This window comes from Mytilus californianus, unplaced genomic scaffold (genome assembly GCF_021869535.1).
Source record: "Mytilus californianus isolate M0D057914Y unplaced genomic scaffold, xbMytCali1.0.p SCAF_3, whole genome shotgun sequence".
Lineage (NCBI taxonomy): Eukaryota > Metazoa > Mollusca > Bivalvia > Mytilida > Mytilidae > Mytilus > Mytilus californianus.
The window spans coordinates 118,480,598-118,498,046 of NW_026262679.1; the positions used below are offsets into that span (position 1 = coordinate 118,480,598).

The following is a 17,449-nucleotide window of genomic DNA, read 5'->3' on the forward strand; positions in this document are numbered from 1 at the left end:
TTCAATAAGTGACAACTCTACAAATATGTAATAAACTTTTATTTCCACCTTTCATAAATACACTATTCAATGGACCCAAGACATGCGTACTTCTAACAAATGACAAGTTTTCTGCATCAATGCACCAATATATATATATATATTAATTCTCTTAACATTCAATAACAAGTATACTGATTAAAATATTCAGTAAGGTTTGATTGTTCTTGTGGAAGAAAAATTCTAATATTATTTAACAAATACTGAATTTATTCATACATCCATGCCCTCAAAAGGGGGCATGTGTAAATTCAATGAAGAGTTCAGAACTGTTATTGTAAAAGTAAAGAAAATTCTAGATAGAAACAGAATAAAAGTATAAATACAATTATTGATTAGCTATCAAAAACAAAATAGTGAAGATTGCATTAGGAAAAATGACAATTTGAACTGGAAACATAATTTTCATCATTGTTTCTAAATATCCATAAAAAACAGTTCTATGGTATCAAATGTGTGCCTGCAAAGACATCATTGAAAACATGTATGCAATTATTGCAGTTGTCAACCACTCAGTTCCAACCGAATTACACCTATAGTCCTGTCAATCATCATATCAACATCCCTGTTGTAGCATGAATCAAACAATAAATTATAAATCACAGCTTAAGTTTATTTGGTGTAAAAGTAGAGTGAACTAAGTAGAAAAAGAATACCATTAATGAGATGTTCCCACAAAAATGATCAGTTAAAATATACAATTTACAAGACATAAAACAGTTACTCTAATCCATTCATAAGTCCATTCAGTCACTCAGACATCAGCATATATACACCATCTCTCAGGTTTACAATTCTGTTTTAGATTTCTTTGACTTCTTCTTTTTCTTTTCTCCTTCATATTTTAGACCATCTGTAGATTCTTTTTTCAAATATTCTAGAAAATCAGCAACCTCTCGTCCACCCTGAAAAACATTCACGATGGGGTGATTAAGTATTTTAAATCATGCATTTTTTCTAAAATAAAGCAAATATTTTTCCATTGTATGATCTTTTTTTCTTACTTTTTTAAAAGGATGTGAGCAAATATTTTTTTCCATTGTATTATCTTTTTTCATACTTTTTTAAAAGGATGTGTTAATGTTATACAAATAGTAATGATTGATGTCTGCTTAACATCCAGCTGTAAATAATACATGCATATTCAGGATAACAAAACCCTGCTTTGCACTGTACTGAAATGCGGAGTTAGGTTGTTTTTTGCGCTTTGTTCAGATCTGGTAAGCCATACCATTTCCAACTGATTTTTAAAATTTATTCTTATTTGAACTGTTACAACATAGCCCCAGGTAAGGGGAAGGGTTGAGCGCTCACAAACATATGTTTACATTCTTTACATGCCTGTCCCAAGTCAGGAGCTTGTAATTCATTGTTTGTCATTGGTTGCTGTCTGTTATATCTGTTTTTTGTTTATAAATCAGGCCATTTTTTTCGTTTGAATTGTTTCACATTTTGCCATGTCACTGTCTAATAAAGCTGACTATATATATGTGTATGGGTTTTGCTCATTGTTAAAAGCCATCTGATGACCTCAAATTGTTTATATCCATTTTATTTGGACTCTCTTGGATAGTTGTCTCATTGGCAATCATACCACATCTCATTATTTAAAATATTGTGGGGAAAGGTCTTTTACCCAACCGTACATTATTGTTTTTTTTTGTAGCCATTGTACCTGATGACAGATTTTTTGAAATCTTCCCCACTTTTCAAATTTGACCTCAAGTGCTAACAGATCCCTACATGCAAAAACAGCCTATTTATAAAGAATGATACTTACGTTATATTTTTTAGGATTATTTTTGGAATTCTTTGGTTTATAATAAATAGTTGGGAATCTGAAAGTAGAAAATGACAAGTAATGAAGTATGACAAACCAATATAATAATTATAAGTAATCTATATCTTGAACAATTGTTTTCATTCATATTATCTATTTACTATATATTTTTTCACTTAAAATCACCTTTGCTATTTACTATTAAACTATCAATCAAATAAACAAATCAAAATTGCTCAGTAACTCATGGCTCAAATTTCCTTTAACAAATTAGCTTTCAGTGAAAGAACTTAATGTCTTTAAAAGACATTATCAACTGACTGCCCCAAGTGCTCTTATATTGATCATGAGGCCAATTTTCTATAACTCTCTATGGACAATTGAAAATAATCATTCTAAAATCACAGCAAGTGATCTTTCAAAAATAATAAACTTTAATAATCAGAATAAATTAACCTGGTGTGAGTGAGGCAGGTATTTCAAACAGGTAAAACTTCCTGTTTTGTATTTCAATAAAAACATTGATGATTTGTTATTGGTGCTATTAAAATTGGGAGGGCATTTCAAAAGGTTAATGATGATGAAATAAGAAGCATGTTTATTAGATAATTTCATTAATAATTTTGATATGCAAGAATTGACTTATTTATAATCATAATTCAAGGATTATGAAATGTGATGCATGGCTGGACAAAGATTGGGAGTCTTGTCATACATTAATTTGAACAAATAATTGATGCCAGCATAGTTTCTGGTGACAATGTTTCATGCTTGATTTACATGTCCAGTGTACTTACCCTTGAACTTCATATGGTTTAGGTACATCATTTGCTGTAGCATCCATTTTAGCTATAGTTACTCCAGTTTCTTCCTTTAACTGTTAACAAAACATAACAGATTAACACATTGTTCATACCTATGGTCAGAAGTGTGATGATCAACTCATAGAAAATGTGCAGATATTATTTTGTGGTGCATACATTTATAACAATACAGGTAAATACTATTCATACAGTCTTAACCTTACAATTGACAAATACAACCAATGTAGATTGATCAAACAAAAATAAAACCATTTAATTTAGGAGTGTGTAGGAAATTTGATAAACAGTCTCTGTAACCAGCAGTATTTTTAGTTTGTTTACACAGTATTTTGAGTATTTTGTGAGACTAGTTTGTCATGTGTATCCTTTATAAGCCTCCTTAGGATTGTGTGGTTTTTGTTTAAATATACAACTATTCGTTTAAGATTTGATAACTTGTGATCCAATATCAGTGTTCAGTTCAAACAAGTCTCAGGTTAATCCAGTATTTAATTTTCCCTGCACAAGCAGTACATTATGCTATTGAAATTAAACTACAAATTTAGCACAAGTATACATGTTTAATCTGAAGTAAAAGTATTTACCATTTCTCCTAATTCTGCAAATTTAGGTTCTAATGATTTACAATGTCCACACCATGGAGCATAAAATTCTATCAATACGTCTCTACTGTCATCATTTACAATTTCATCAAAATTCTTAGCAACAACAGTCTGAAAAAATATGATAAAGACAATGGTTTATTGTGTTTTATATGCATATATAATCAATTTTGAATATTTTATAGCAATTCAGTATTCTTCATTATCAATAATTTTTAAATGATTAGTATTGCAATATGTTACAGATTAGATCGAGTACAAATATGAAAGCCTTCTGCAATGCTACATCAATTCTCTGGGTTTAAACAGTACTACATGAAACCCCCCTTTGCAGTTTTTCTACTTTTTTTTCTGTGTAAAAGGTTCATGCTAAAATCTTACTACAGTTTGGCAAAATGAAAAACTTCGGACGATTTTGCGAAGTGATGAGACCTTTGAGCAACCTGATCTAAAAAGTACATAAATATGCTTAATGCTAGTTATCTTTTATGCTCTTTGAGTCTTATTTCATTTAAAACCTAATGTAACATTTCACTCAATCATCTTACGCAATTTCTCAATATTTTTTTCTGTATAATGATCAATATTTTATACTTTTACATTAATTACCTTAACGCCTCCAGTGTTATCTTCAGGAACAGGTTCTGATTTCAGGTATGGTTCTAATTTATCGGTTAATAAATCATTCACAAACTTTTCTAAATTATCCATACTGAAATAAAAACATAAATTCATAATTTACTAGACATGGAATTTAAGAGTTTTTGCTACTTTCATGGTGATAAAAAAATCTTGAAAATCTGCCCTTGGATAAATTTGACATTAAAGGAGATCATGTTAAAAAACTAAAACATGAAAATAAAGTCTTGTGAACAGGTTTGGCCCTAGAAATCATGAAATTTTAATTCGATGAAAAAGAAGGTTAAAACCAAATTATAGTATTGTATGAACATAGAATGAAAATGTACAATGTGTACTTAAACCAAACACAGGCCCAAAGTTGTATTAAAGAATAAAATCAAACTTCATCTTAAAATAAGTATTATGCTACAAACCTAAAATCACCAGACATTATATATTTCATATCTCTATCATCTCTGGCACAAATAATTGGCTTATCTCCCTTGACGTCAATCAGTCCAAATTCTCCCAACTCAAAACTGAAGTCTTTATGATTACTGACAGAAAAGTAAATATCTTTTCCTTCACCTTGCAATTTCTTTCCGACTTTCATTACTCTGAAAAAAAACCAATAATCTTTGCATCAGTTCTGTTACTATGGAGATAGAAATGAGAACAGACAAGTGGTAAACATCAATGAAACATAACGATACACATTGTAATTACAACACTATGACCTTAGTCCTATCATTAACTTTCACTCAGAGTCAAACAAGTCTCTGATAATTCATCATTGGTCAAAATATGACAATCATGTGTGTAACTTTGTACTTTTCTCTGTGTATTTTACACACTCTTGCAGGAATAGACTCCCCTCAACAGTTGAAAGTAAAGAGGGCCTTTCATTTTTAAGGTCAATGTTAGTCTGAAAATTTGTACTTCAAATAATTTAACAAAAAAAACCAAAGAACACATATACACTTGGAAGATAAGACCTATAATTTATTTCATGACCTTGTTACAATAACAAAATCATTTTTTTTCCCTATTCTCTTTGATTTTATAATGGATATTAAATTTGGACAAGCTGCTGTTTTACCATGGTAATACTATAATTCTAGTGAATAAACTGGTATTCAGTGAAGAAGTTAGTATTTTCAAATACTAAGATCTTGAAATAGGCCATTCAAAACATGTTCAATGTGATTTTTTTCGAACAAAAGCAACTGTGGTTTTTCAGGACATATAAATCAGAAAACATCCACATGGAAACACATTTTGGTTGGAAAAGGCCATAATATTCTTCTTAAAAGATGTAAATCAAGTTGAGTTCTATTGTACTAATTTGTTTGAATTGTTTAACATTTGTAATTTCTGGGCATTTTATAGCTTGCTATGCTGTATGGGTTTTTCTCATTGTTGAAGGTCGTACAGTGACCTATAGTTGCTAAGATTCTACATCATTTGGTCTCTGGTGGAGAGCTGTCTCATTGGCAATCATACCACATATTCTTATTTTTAGATGCTAAATTTCTATTAAAACTAAAATGTCCCCAAATACTATTATACAATTGATTCATGAAATGTATATGTATATTTTTTAAGCACATTTTTGGTGAAATTTACCTGTTTCTCCAATAATTTGTTCCTTTTTCATTTTTCTCATAATCAACATCATAATAAGCAATAATAAGTGGTTTCTTAAATTTGTCAGCATTGGCTTGTGTTCTGTGTCCACATAAACCAGTTCTGAAAAAGATAAACAGTCATTACTCTTAAGTTAGTCAGAAGATTAAAAACAAAACTAAACCCATTTATTATCATTATCCATCAATGCTTCATCATTAGTCAAAATCAAATACTTGCATCAATTTAATAACTTTATTCCTTATCAAAACAAGACAAGTTTAAATGTTTCTAGCTGCACAGTAAGTTTTATATTTTTAGATGAGTCTTACATCTTTGAAAAAATATATCATTATGGAAATGTCTAAATATAAATTTTGTAGAAGTTTATTAGGCAAACAGTAGCCTCACACTACAAAAAGGTCCATTTCAACTTAATAAACTGTTTACACATAGATATGCCTCATCAGTAACCGAATCACAAACTTTAAATAGTTGTAACTGCAGCCAACTCCCAAAACATCACAAATAAATCTAACTACTTTGACTTTGGTTGCAGTGAAACAAAAACTTTGAATGGCCTTCATATTTAATATTTTGTTTACAAAGCTTATACTGGTGGACTAGGTACAGTCTATACAGCAGTCAGTATCTTGGCATTGCAAGGATTAAAAGGATACATTTTGTCAGTAAATTTCCAGTTCATTAAACAATTTTATTGTGTTAAGATTGAAACATTCTCATATAACCTTATACAGATTTGGCTTTATCCGTATACAGATTTGGATGTGCTGTACATTGTTTGTTAGAACTCAGTTTCAATTAACAGTGAGATGTAGACAAAACAGAATATATAAATTCTTACAAGAACACACAACTGAACTTTGACCTCAGTCCTATCATTCACTATCACTATTTATCAATGATATATCGGCTATGAGGTTCATCATAGGTCAAAATCCAATAATACTGAATGCCACAATTCCTTATTGTAATAATTTTAAACCAGTTTTAAATAAAAAGTCGCTCTTGTGCATCAATTCAATTTAATTTCAACCAAAGACTTAATTCAAGGATGTGAAAGTATACTATGATAAGAAATGCTTGTATAGCAGAAATATTATCCTTACAATGATGAAGATAACCAATTCTTTATTTTATCTACGTTACTGCTGCCACCATATTTCTGTTGTGCATCTTCAAATTTACTTCTTAAATGTTTAGGTTGGAAAAGAATGATGTTGCTGTAAAAAAAGATATAAGCAAATTGATTAACTAAAATAAAAGATAACATTTCAGGTAAAATAATTCAAACTTTAAAGAAATTGTGCATTTATTCTTATTCTTTAACCACAAATATATCTTATTCTTTAACCACAAATATATCTTATTCTTTAACCACAAATATATCCTATTCTTTAACCACAAATATATCCTATTCTTTAACCACAAATATGTCTTATTCTTTAACCACAAATATATCCTATTCTTTAACGACAAATATATCTTATTCTTTAACGACAAATATATCTTGTTCTTTAACCACAAATATATCTTATTCTTTAACCAATAATATAAAGTAAGCAAATGCTTGTATAGAACTGTCCATCTACATTGTAATTTACCGTTGATTGATGGTTGTTGGCTATTTGTCCACTAAGAAAAAGTTAATGTATTGACATGCGGATGTATGTTCTACTTCATTCACATTGACAAAAAAAATGTATCCATATTTTTTAAGAACTTTGTCAATTTTTGACTCAACTTGAGATCAAAGTTACAACCCTCTACCTGTATTACAAATAGAAACCTACTCAGTGTATCCATATTTATCAAGTACAGCTTTGGCTGTTGTATGACCAAACTTGACATCAGTACTCATAGCATCAGCTGCTTTCTGGAAAGCTTTAGCTAGTTGACTTTCTCCATCAGAAAAGAACCCTAAAATACAATGTACATCATGTTGTTCATTGATAACCTGTCAGATGAAGCAAGCCAATATCAGGAGAAAAATATGGATGTGTAGTGTACATTTCATTCATGTTAATAAATATGAGTAAAAGAAAAATCTTGTATCTTCGCCATACTGTACATTTTTTTCATGAAAAAGTCAATAAAACAAATAACTAATCCATAAACTCAACTATGGAAAAATATTCATCTAATGACAAAACAGTTCTAATAACTCCTGTGGTACACACATTCTTGAATGTAAGTGTTGTTCTGTCATTCATTTTTCTATATTTGAATGTTTGGATAAGTTATTCAATAATTATCAATAATAAATATCTATACACTTTAGTTTGAAAGACAAAGCAAACTACTGATTTATTATTTTTGTCAACATTGTTTAAAATTAACAAACGCACATAGACTAAAAGGCCAGCAAAAATTTTATGATACATTTCTCCACTAATGTCAGTGAAATTTTGAAATATTTAAAATGCTTTTCATGTCTCAGGTTTCAATTTTGGAAATTTAAATAACGTTAGTTGGATATTATTCTTTTAACTTGATATAGTGGTAGATTCTATATTCATACTGAAAATTCATAAAGAATGCAACAAAAACAAAAATATTTGCAACCTACCAGCTACTACATAATCTTTTTTAGACAGAAATTTCTCAGCTTCAGCTACTGATGTTAATTCTTTAGAGGATGGTCCAGCTTTGGATGCCATTAAACTGACAATACCATCTGTAATAAAAAAAATATTGTGCAATCAATACATCCTTTCAATCAAATCAGATATCATTACACATTCAAATTTACGGCCAAGTCTCTTGATTTTGTTATGACTTATGAATAATTAAATTCTTTACATTACATTCTTTCAACATGTTCAATATGGAACCTTTGTTTCCTTTGTTATTTTGAAAACCAAAAAGTAAGTCAGATAAATACTTCATCAGTTGAAAATACTTCTAAATCAAACATGAATATATGAAAAAAATAGGTACATGTAGCTCTTTTCACTTAAAATTTTATGACTAAAATTGATTGTAAGTGATACTGAAATAATCCTTATGAGAAATTGTTCATGTAAGACGTTTTCTGAAATAAATCACAGTTTATTATCATTATAGTGTACTGATCTGTATAAAAAAAGCTTTTATACTAAACACTATACCTGTGTAGTATGTTATTCTGTCCATACCATCAACAAATAAAACTGGTTCTCTAAAAACAATGTGGGACATTTTCACATTCATAACATTGGGGACATATTTAAGACAATCCAGCTTAAGAAACTTAGTCAGACATGCATTTACGAGTAATTTCTTCTTCAATTTTACATGAAAAAGGCTACAGCTATTGAATATAATACCTAAATCAATTTTAGTAAATAATAACCAAATTGTTCAGCATCAATAAAAGTTCTGCTCTACTAACAACTGCTTGCATTTATTAATTTGTTTGATCAGGAATAGATCACACTTTTCATGAATTCAAAATGAAAAACTCTCTTTGCTGATCCCAAAGTAGTATAATATATGAATAGAAATAATTGTGCCCTTTGTTCCCATGGATAGGTTTCCTATTTTCAACTTGCCACTTTCAAACTGAAAGCAAATATATAACTCTCCTTTTTATACATTTTTAATTAAATTTACGCAATCCTTTTTTTCCATCATTCTCATTCTGTCAAAGCTTTCAAATTGCTAATGTCTAGAACACTCCTTTAATAATTTGTGGGTTTTTTTTGTGTACAAGTTTCATAATTTTTCTTAATGGACATATATACATACCAGCTTCTCTTGGACCACTGTATTCCTCAGCAAATTCACCATTACGGAAGATTTTAAGAGTTGGATAACCACTTACTCCATACTTGGAACAAACTTCAGTACTTGCTGTACAATCAACCTAAAAGAGTGAAAATAGAGTAAGAAATGACTTATAAAAATAATGTTCAGACTTTTGAATATTGAGCAATCACCAATCAATCATTATTCAGTTGCAAGCAAAACCTAATGTAATCAAATAACATTAAATATAGGGTGAAAAGGATCCAATGACTGATGTCCAAGCAAATTCAAAGTAAGGCTCAAAATCAACCATACATGTACATCTATCCCCCAATGAGGTTATTCCTTTAATCAATGATAAAAACATTAGTTACATTTGTCTTTATAATCTCAAGTCTTACAAATTTGAGTGGTATACATAAGGTGTATTTTTGTCATATTAAATTAAGAAGAAATGGTACATGTATGCGCGTGTTGATATCCCTTAATTAAAATGTCAAAATTCAAGTTGTAACAATTTTTAAACATGTGTACATATTTATACATTAATATATTATCTTCATACTTTAGCCAATGCAACTGGTGGGTCATTATCTAATAGTCTTGTAGCTGCTTTTTCATATTCAGGGGCTAATTTCTTACAATGCCCACACCTACAAAATAAAAATGTGTCATGTTAAGAAGCTTTTATTTATCATGTTTATCAATGCTACAATTTAAGCAATTTTTAATCATTGCAATAATTTCCGAATTTTCTGAAGTTGAAATCCTTCCTTCGAAAATTTTACGGACACCATTAGGAGTTGGTTGACCATTATGGAATATCTGTTTCACAGATGACAACGGATATGTCCTAATAAATTGAAACCACAATCCTGTCCTCATTTTCCCAGAATGTGACCCACCGAATCAGACATCACCAGGTTTGTACTTACATGAGCAACATAAAGTGTGCCACATGTGGAACAGGATCTGCTTACCCTTCCAGAGCACCCGAGATCACCACCGGTTTTTGGTGGGGTTCGTGTTGCTGTTTTTATTTTTCAATGCTTATGTTTGTCTATTGGTCTTTTTCTTTTTCAGCCACAGCATTGTCAGTTTATTTTCAACTTACGAGTTTGAATGTCCCTTTAGTATCTTTTGCCTCTTCTATAATCTTCAAAGCAATACATTAAAGCAATGACCGTCAAATCTATATACAACTTATTATGTATCTACTAGTTGGACATTCTGGTATCTTAAGAGTAAGATTTTGTATATATGCAAATATTTCTAGCTGTCAGTGAAGATTTATAGTTAGTAATGGATTTGACGAAATAAAAGCTCCCAAGGATTGAAACTTTGTATAACTATAAATTTCTGGATAGCTCAGTGATTGTAAATATAAAACAACCAACAAAAAACGAACAGTAGTCTTTTTTTTTTTTTTTTGATACATGTCATTTTTGGATGATTTTTCTACTTCCACTTCTACTTTGTAGTGACCGCATTCAACACGTTGAAGTTTATGTCACTTGTACTAAGCATGGCTTAATGGAGACCTATATACAGTGAAATTTAACAATTTTATAATTATCATAATTAATTGAAATTTGTTGAATAAAATATGTTGAAGACGAGCAGATTACGATATTTGAATTTTCTATCTTTCCTGGCTAGTCTTCTTTATAATTCAGTGTCATTCAGCACTCCATCAACATACTGATGATAGATAACGTGCCTGGCACTGATTTTACTATGCTGCAGTTTTTGCATTGTTGTGGAAAATAATAAGACGATCAAAATTTATAAACAACTGTTTATTAATGTAATATAATATGGATAAGAGCAAGAATACAATTTATTAGAAAAATTAAGTTACAATTTTACAGAATATTTACTAAATAAAGTTTTAGAAAAAAAGGGGGGTCATTCCCGAAACGCCTGGGAATTATTCTATAAACACTTCATAAAAAATCTTAATAAAGCAAGTTGACAACCATAGATATGTGAACCATCAACTTAATTTCTGGCAACGATTGATTAGTATCAAATAACATAAATATACATTAAAAAGGGGGATGGGCAGGACACCGGTCTTACCAAGGAGCAAAAAATTCCACCAAAATCAAATCATGCTGTGCTGCTTTTGATGCAAAGTCTGAATCTGTGAATTCCAGCACATCACTTGCTAAAGCTATCGCTGTCAATGATAAAATACACAGAATGGACTTCATTGTTACTCTACAAAACACCGGTTATGTGTATGAGTACTTCTAAATAAAACGTGTAGTAGAGTTCGTGTGCTGTCGATCATTGATTGGTCCAGATATGCACTTCCGAAGGACGGAAAATGTCGAAACCAGACGAGTTTTATCGAAATTATCCGAACACTGTCAAACCAAGAACTTACAGACACGTCAGGAAGAAGCGATTTTTCATTTTAATTATAATGAATACTATCTGACAGAGTTAGATAAAGCACACACAGAACTTATGTGGTGACATTGATAAATATGTGTAACGAAGCAGACAGATAAAATATAGGTAGCATTCTCGGCTACTCGTTTTTGTTTTCGTTTTTTTTTCTGAGCTATATTTTTTCCTAGTTTTTTTTTTATATATATTCTATAATATTTTCAATGAAATCCTCGACGAGGGCTGCATATCACAAGGTTCCGCCTAGTTGCCAATTTCTTGTATTATATGTCTTTGTCTATATATCAGTATATCTATTGACTATTTAACTGCCAACCTCTTTAAATGGAAACTGAATTACAGATTATTGTACATGCCATAATTGATCATGTTTTCCAATCAAGAAGGAGTCGGGAAGCCTTCTAAACACAAGAATCTGACACTATTCTATTTCATTATATTTCATAACTGTTTTCCCCCGTTGTTCTCAATACATTACTTTTTGGCCCATCATTCTCTATAATGTTAATCCCATCCAGACCCTCATATAATATTCAATAATAGACATCTGTCTATAGAGGCCATAGTTTGTGTCAACTCTTAATCAAGTCCTGTGCCTACATAAATCTAAACAAACTGTCAATAATCTGCCGATATGCAAACTGACTATCGGTGAAGGGGTTAATCTACTTACATATATAATTAATATAGTCATCATAGATATATATATATAGCCAATAACTAATTGAATTTAATATACGCCAATAAGAATTGAATATACCGACAATAAGAATTTAATATATTTAATATATGCCAATGTGGGATGACTACAAATTTCAGTCATAAATACCTTATTGTATTCTAGCTCAATTCTGGCTTAGCTTTTACTAGCCGATCTCGTAAAGGTTTCAATTTCAATTTCTGTGTATGATTAAGATATTTAATAAGAATCCTTTATGGGCAATTTGACATTGACATAAACTGCCATTACACAATAAATCGTTACACAATGAATTTTAAATTGTTCATACAGTCATGTATAAATAAGTTTCACACATATAATAAATTGCTTCGCTGAGCGCAGCTGGATACGACCGCAGAGGTCCAACCCTGAACAGTTGGGGCAAAAATGGACACAATATTTGCGTTTGATACAGGTCTGAATTTGGATTGTAATTAAATATTTGATACATAATAGGTTTCTGACACAGAATAACTGTAGTCAAAGAACTTAGAATTGGTTATATGATTTGAATTTATATTCAATTTTTTGCCTTTGTGCAATACATTTTGCTGTTGCGTATTGACCCCCCCCCCCCCACTTTTTTTTTGCCAAGTTTTCTTTTTAATTTCTGAAATCTTAAATGAGAAAAAATTGACCCCCCACAATTTCTTTTTAACCCCCCCCCCCCCCCCAAATTTTTTTTCACCTCCTCCCTTTTTCCCCCCAAAAAAATTCTTTCCCTCAAGATATGGTCATAATCTCAATTCAAATTTCCAATGGAGTTTGCAACCATAATTACCCATTTAAATACAGCATAAAAGTCTTAAAATAGTAAATGACATACATAATCATGGCTAAAATTAATAGTATCTTCTAAAAATAAATCGACAGCTAATCATCTTATGACAATACAACATTTCTTTATGCATAATTTAAAAGCAGTATAAGGGAGGTAATCAAAACGTTGTGTTTGGATTACCTCCCTTACACTGCTTTTAAATTGTCTTTATTGTCCATTAACCAGGAAACCCTTGTTTTCTCCCTTTTTTGCCCCTAATTCCTGAACTGTTTGAGCCATAACCCCCCAAAGCCAATCCTAACCATCCCTTTGTGGTATGGAAACTTGTGGTATAATTTCAGAGAGATCCATACACCGTTCCACAAGTTATTGTCTGGAAGAAAAATGCATATTTGGGCCCCTTTTTGGCCCCTTATTCCTAAACTGTTAGGACCATAACCCCCAAAATCAATCCCAACTTTCCTTTTGTGGTTATAAACCTTGTGTTTAAATTTCATAGATTTCTATTTACTTATACTAAATTTATTGTCCTGAAACCAACTGTCTTCGGACGACGCTGACGACGACGACGTCGTCGTCGTGATACCAATATTATGAATATACGTCGGACCACAAATTTTTTTTGCGGTCGTATAAAAATGCAACAAGAATATAATTTGTGCTGAATTGAAACTGTGTTGGGCAAAATCTTGTCACTTGGATAATTTCTGCTGAAAATTTTTTCTGCATGATGGCTTTAGAGATAAGTTAGGTAAAAATGCTAAAATTTCTGGCTATGTGGAATTATTTGTTGTACGTTCTAATCAACAGTTGATTTTTTTTTCAGTTCTAAATATCTCTATTTTAGTTTTCAAATTTATAGCCAAAACACAAAAACGGTAAGAATCACCATTCAAGGTCAATGATTATAAAAGGGAGACTGACTACTTCTGACATGTCGACTTATTTATAGATCTTTTTACAATTTACACTATAGTTTCTGCAATAAACACAACGACATAAGAATTGGTGAATTTAAAATCTTCATACAAGGGCAATTACTTCTATAAGGGATCAAATGACGATTTTGGCCTTGTTGACTTATTTGTAGATTTTACTTTGCTGGTCATTTTACTATCAAATATTCCTTGTATCTATAATGGTTTTCAAGATAATAAAAAACAGTGAAAATTGCCTTTAATAGACATTTCACGAGCAATAACTTCAAAATGGGATATAATATATAAATTTATAAACTATAGATTGGCCTAAGGAACATTCATGTCAAGTTTCGGGTAACATTCGACTAGGTAGTTTCAGAGAAGATTTTTCCAAAAGTTTACGACGAGAGACGACGACGACGGACACCAACTGTTGGCAATAACACACATTTCTCTTTAGACAAGGTGAGCTTTAAAAGAGGAACAGACTAACTATCCGCTCCACAAACTGAGCGACATGGAGCCATTCAGCGGACATGTCAATAAATCATATCATTTATTCCCCCTCGTTTGTTAGAACATATAAACAAATCAATAGAACATAAAGATTCTTTATTAAACTAATAATTGAATTTATTTGAGTCGTTGTTTTTACTTAATCAATTATGGTGTATACGTAACAGATGGTCTGTGTCTTCTGAAGTCATTATAGGGTCTCGATGGGGGTTATTCACTTCTGTATTCTTAATTTTCAATGCTATTTTTCTCTATTCTTTATTTTTTGCCCATTATTCTCTATTCTTTATATATTTCACCACCCCCTTATTCTCTATTCGTTATTTTTGTGGCCTATTTTTTCAATTCTTTATATTGTTTGGCCTTTATTCTGCACTTTCTGCCCATTATTATCTATACTGTAAACCCCATCCAGACCCTCAGTCATGATGGTGTATTTGTTGAAAAGAAACCTTTCAACCAAAAAAATGAAAAAAAAAAGAAATTTGTCTGACACCTAAAATTGGAAATTATTTTTATACTGTACAAGCTGGGACCAGTATAGATTGACGTAATGGTCTAAGGTTCACGCTTTCCGTCGAACCATGAAATGTGGAGTATATACGGTTAAACGAGACATACACCCAATAACACATAAAAACCAGCATAAGGTTTGTGTCCAAATCAATGGTATATATGTAGGACTCAGATCTATGTAGGGTTCCAGATCTATGGCAGATTCATAATCTATGGTAAATATGACGTCATGCCTTCCCCAATTTATGGCAGATTTTTTTGAATTCAATCTATGGCAAATTTTTGGTTTCCTAATCTATGGCGAATTTTTAGTTTTCAAATCTATATGGCAGACTCTCTGCAAATGAAGGACCAGTCAGTACGTATCATATAGGGCAACACCAGGAACGAGAGAACAAGAAAACAAGGAGCAGAAACAAACACGAAATATAAACACAGAAAACACCAAAAACATGTTCATTTGCCTGAAATTACCTGCACTAGCGATTTTGCTGCTACGAATGACGATAGGTTTGTTCGCTAGTATTCTTCTTTCATCCGAATCAGATGATTACATCTTCTCATTTGCAGGGATTTCCGTTAACGTAAACTTGAATTCTAAAATACTATTTAAGGTGGTACCAAACACCTTCACTAAAATTGATTTGGCTCGTTTAATTTTCATAAAATTTTGACAAAATACTTACTTTGACCCTTTGACAAAAATATAAAAAATTCAAAAAAACTTGAACCACACACTTTATCGGAAAAATTTCATTGGATATATAGCAGTTTGACAAGCACTAATTTTGATCTTTGAGAAGCTTAATATTTCCTTAACAATAGAACGTGATTAAAACGTTCAGCTGATTTTTACAGGGTAAGCTCCCTGTAGTGTTATGTACCACCTTAATTTATGAATTAGGGGCCTTGAAAACTGGCCTTTTCTGTTCCTTCTATAAAAAAATGTAACAAAACCGTCATCGTTAGCGGCGGCGTGGACTTTATTTAATTGTGACGTTATAATTTACTCATTTCCCCGAAAAATTACGTCATACAAATATATGAATATCAAAATCTGCCATAGATTTATGATTTGTTTGGCGTTTTTGACGTCATATTTACCATAGATTAGAAATTTGCCATAGATCTGGAACCCACCATAGATTTGAGTCCTATACATATATAACAAGAGTGCACACGTTGAAATGGCTCGCCTGCTTTACTGACCATTGATTTTATGTTGATAATCCTAAATATAAAGCTTCACTACAAGTATCACATAAACTGACATGATCCTAGAAAATGAGGTCAAGGTCAGATAAACCAAACCGGAAATACATGTACGCCTTACAATCATCCATACACCAAATGCAGTTGATCTAATTGCTTATAGTTTCTAAGAAACAAACTAAACCATGGGAACTTAACATTGATCAATGAACCATGAACATGAGGTCAAGGTCAGATGATACCTGCCAGACAGACATATACACCTTACAATCATTCCATACACCAAATATATAGTTGACCTATTGCTTATAGTTTAAGAAAAACAGACCAAAACACAAAAACATAACACTGAGCAATGAACCGTGGAAATGAGGTCAAGTTGAAATAAAACCTGCCAGACTGAAATGTACATCGTAAAATATTTCCATACACCAAATATAGTTGACCTATTGCATATAGTATTAGAAAAACATTCCAAAACACAAAAACTTAACTTTAACCACTGGACCATGAAATTGAGGTCATGGTCAGATGACAACTGCCAGTTGGACATGTACACCATACAATCATTCCATACACCAAATATAATAGACCTATTGCTTAAAGTATCTGAGATATGAATTTGACCACGAAAACCTAACCTTGTCCAGGTCTTCTACCTTCTGAAATATTAAGGTTTTATAAGTAGTTAGTAACGACGCCGCCGGATCACTATCCCCATGTCGAGCTTTCTGCGACAGATGTCACTCGACAAAAACAAGAAGATGTGGTATGATTGCCAATGAGACAAATCTCCAACAGAGACTAGATGACATAGAAGTTAACAATTATAGGTCACCGTAAGGTTTCAACAACAAGCAAAACCCTTACCGCATAGTCAGATATAAAAGGCCCCGAAATGACAAATGTAAAATAATTCCATCAAGAAAACGAGAAAACTAACGGTCTGATTTATGTACAAAACAATGAACGAAAAACATATATGATAGAAAGCAACAAACGACAACCACTGAATTACAGGCTCCGTTGCGGGGTTAAGCATGTTTTAAGTTGTTTACTTTGTCATATTGTACAGAATACGAAAGATCTCCATACCTCAGCGAAGAAACACATTAAAATAATT

At 31.3% G+C, this 17,449-nt stretch overlaps 1 protein-coding gene across 1 annotated transcript; it reads right to left on the reverse strand.

Moving 5' to 3' along the window:
- Positions 1-24: 24 nt before the first annotated feature.
- Positions 25-11,536, reverse strand: LOC127735956 (protein disulfide-isomerase A3-like). The gene is made up of 13 exons (XM_052246421.1): positions 11,325-11,536; positions 9,808-9,895; positions 9,243-9,360; positions 8,083-8,190; positions 7,307-7,433; positions 6,623-6,736; positions 5,493-5,615; positions 4,301-4,483; positions 3,855-3,957; positions 3,228-3,356; positions 2,617-2,696; positions 1,820-1,877; positions 25-944 (listed from the first exon to the last, which is right to left on the reverse strand). The coding sequence occupies exons 1-13, from the start codon at positions 11,456-11,458 to the stop codon at positions 828-830; spliced, it is 1,482 nt and encodes a 493-aa protein (XP_052102381.1). The 5' UTR covers positions 11,459-11,536; the 3' UTR covers positions 25-827.
- Positions 11,537-17,449: the final 5,913 nt, after the last annotated feature.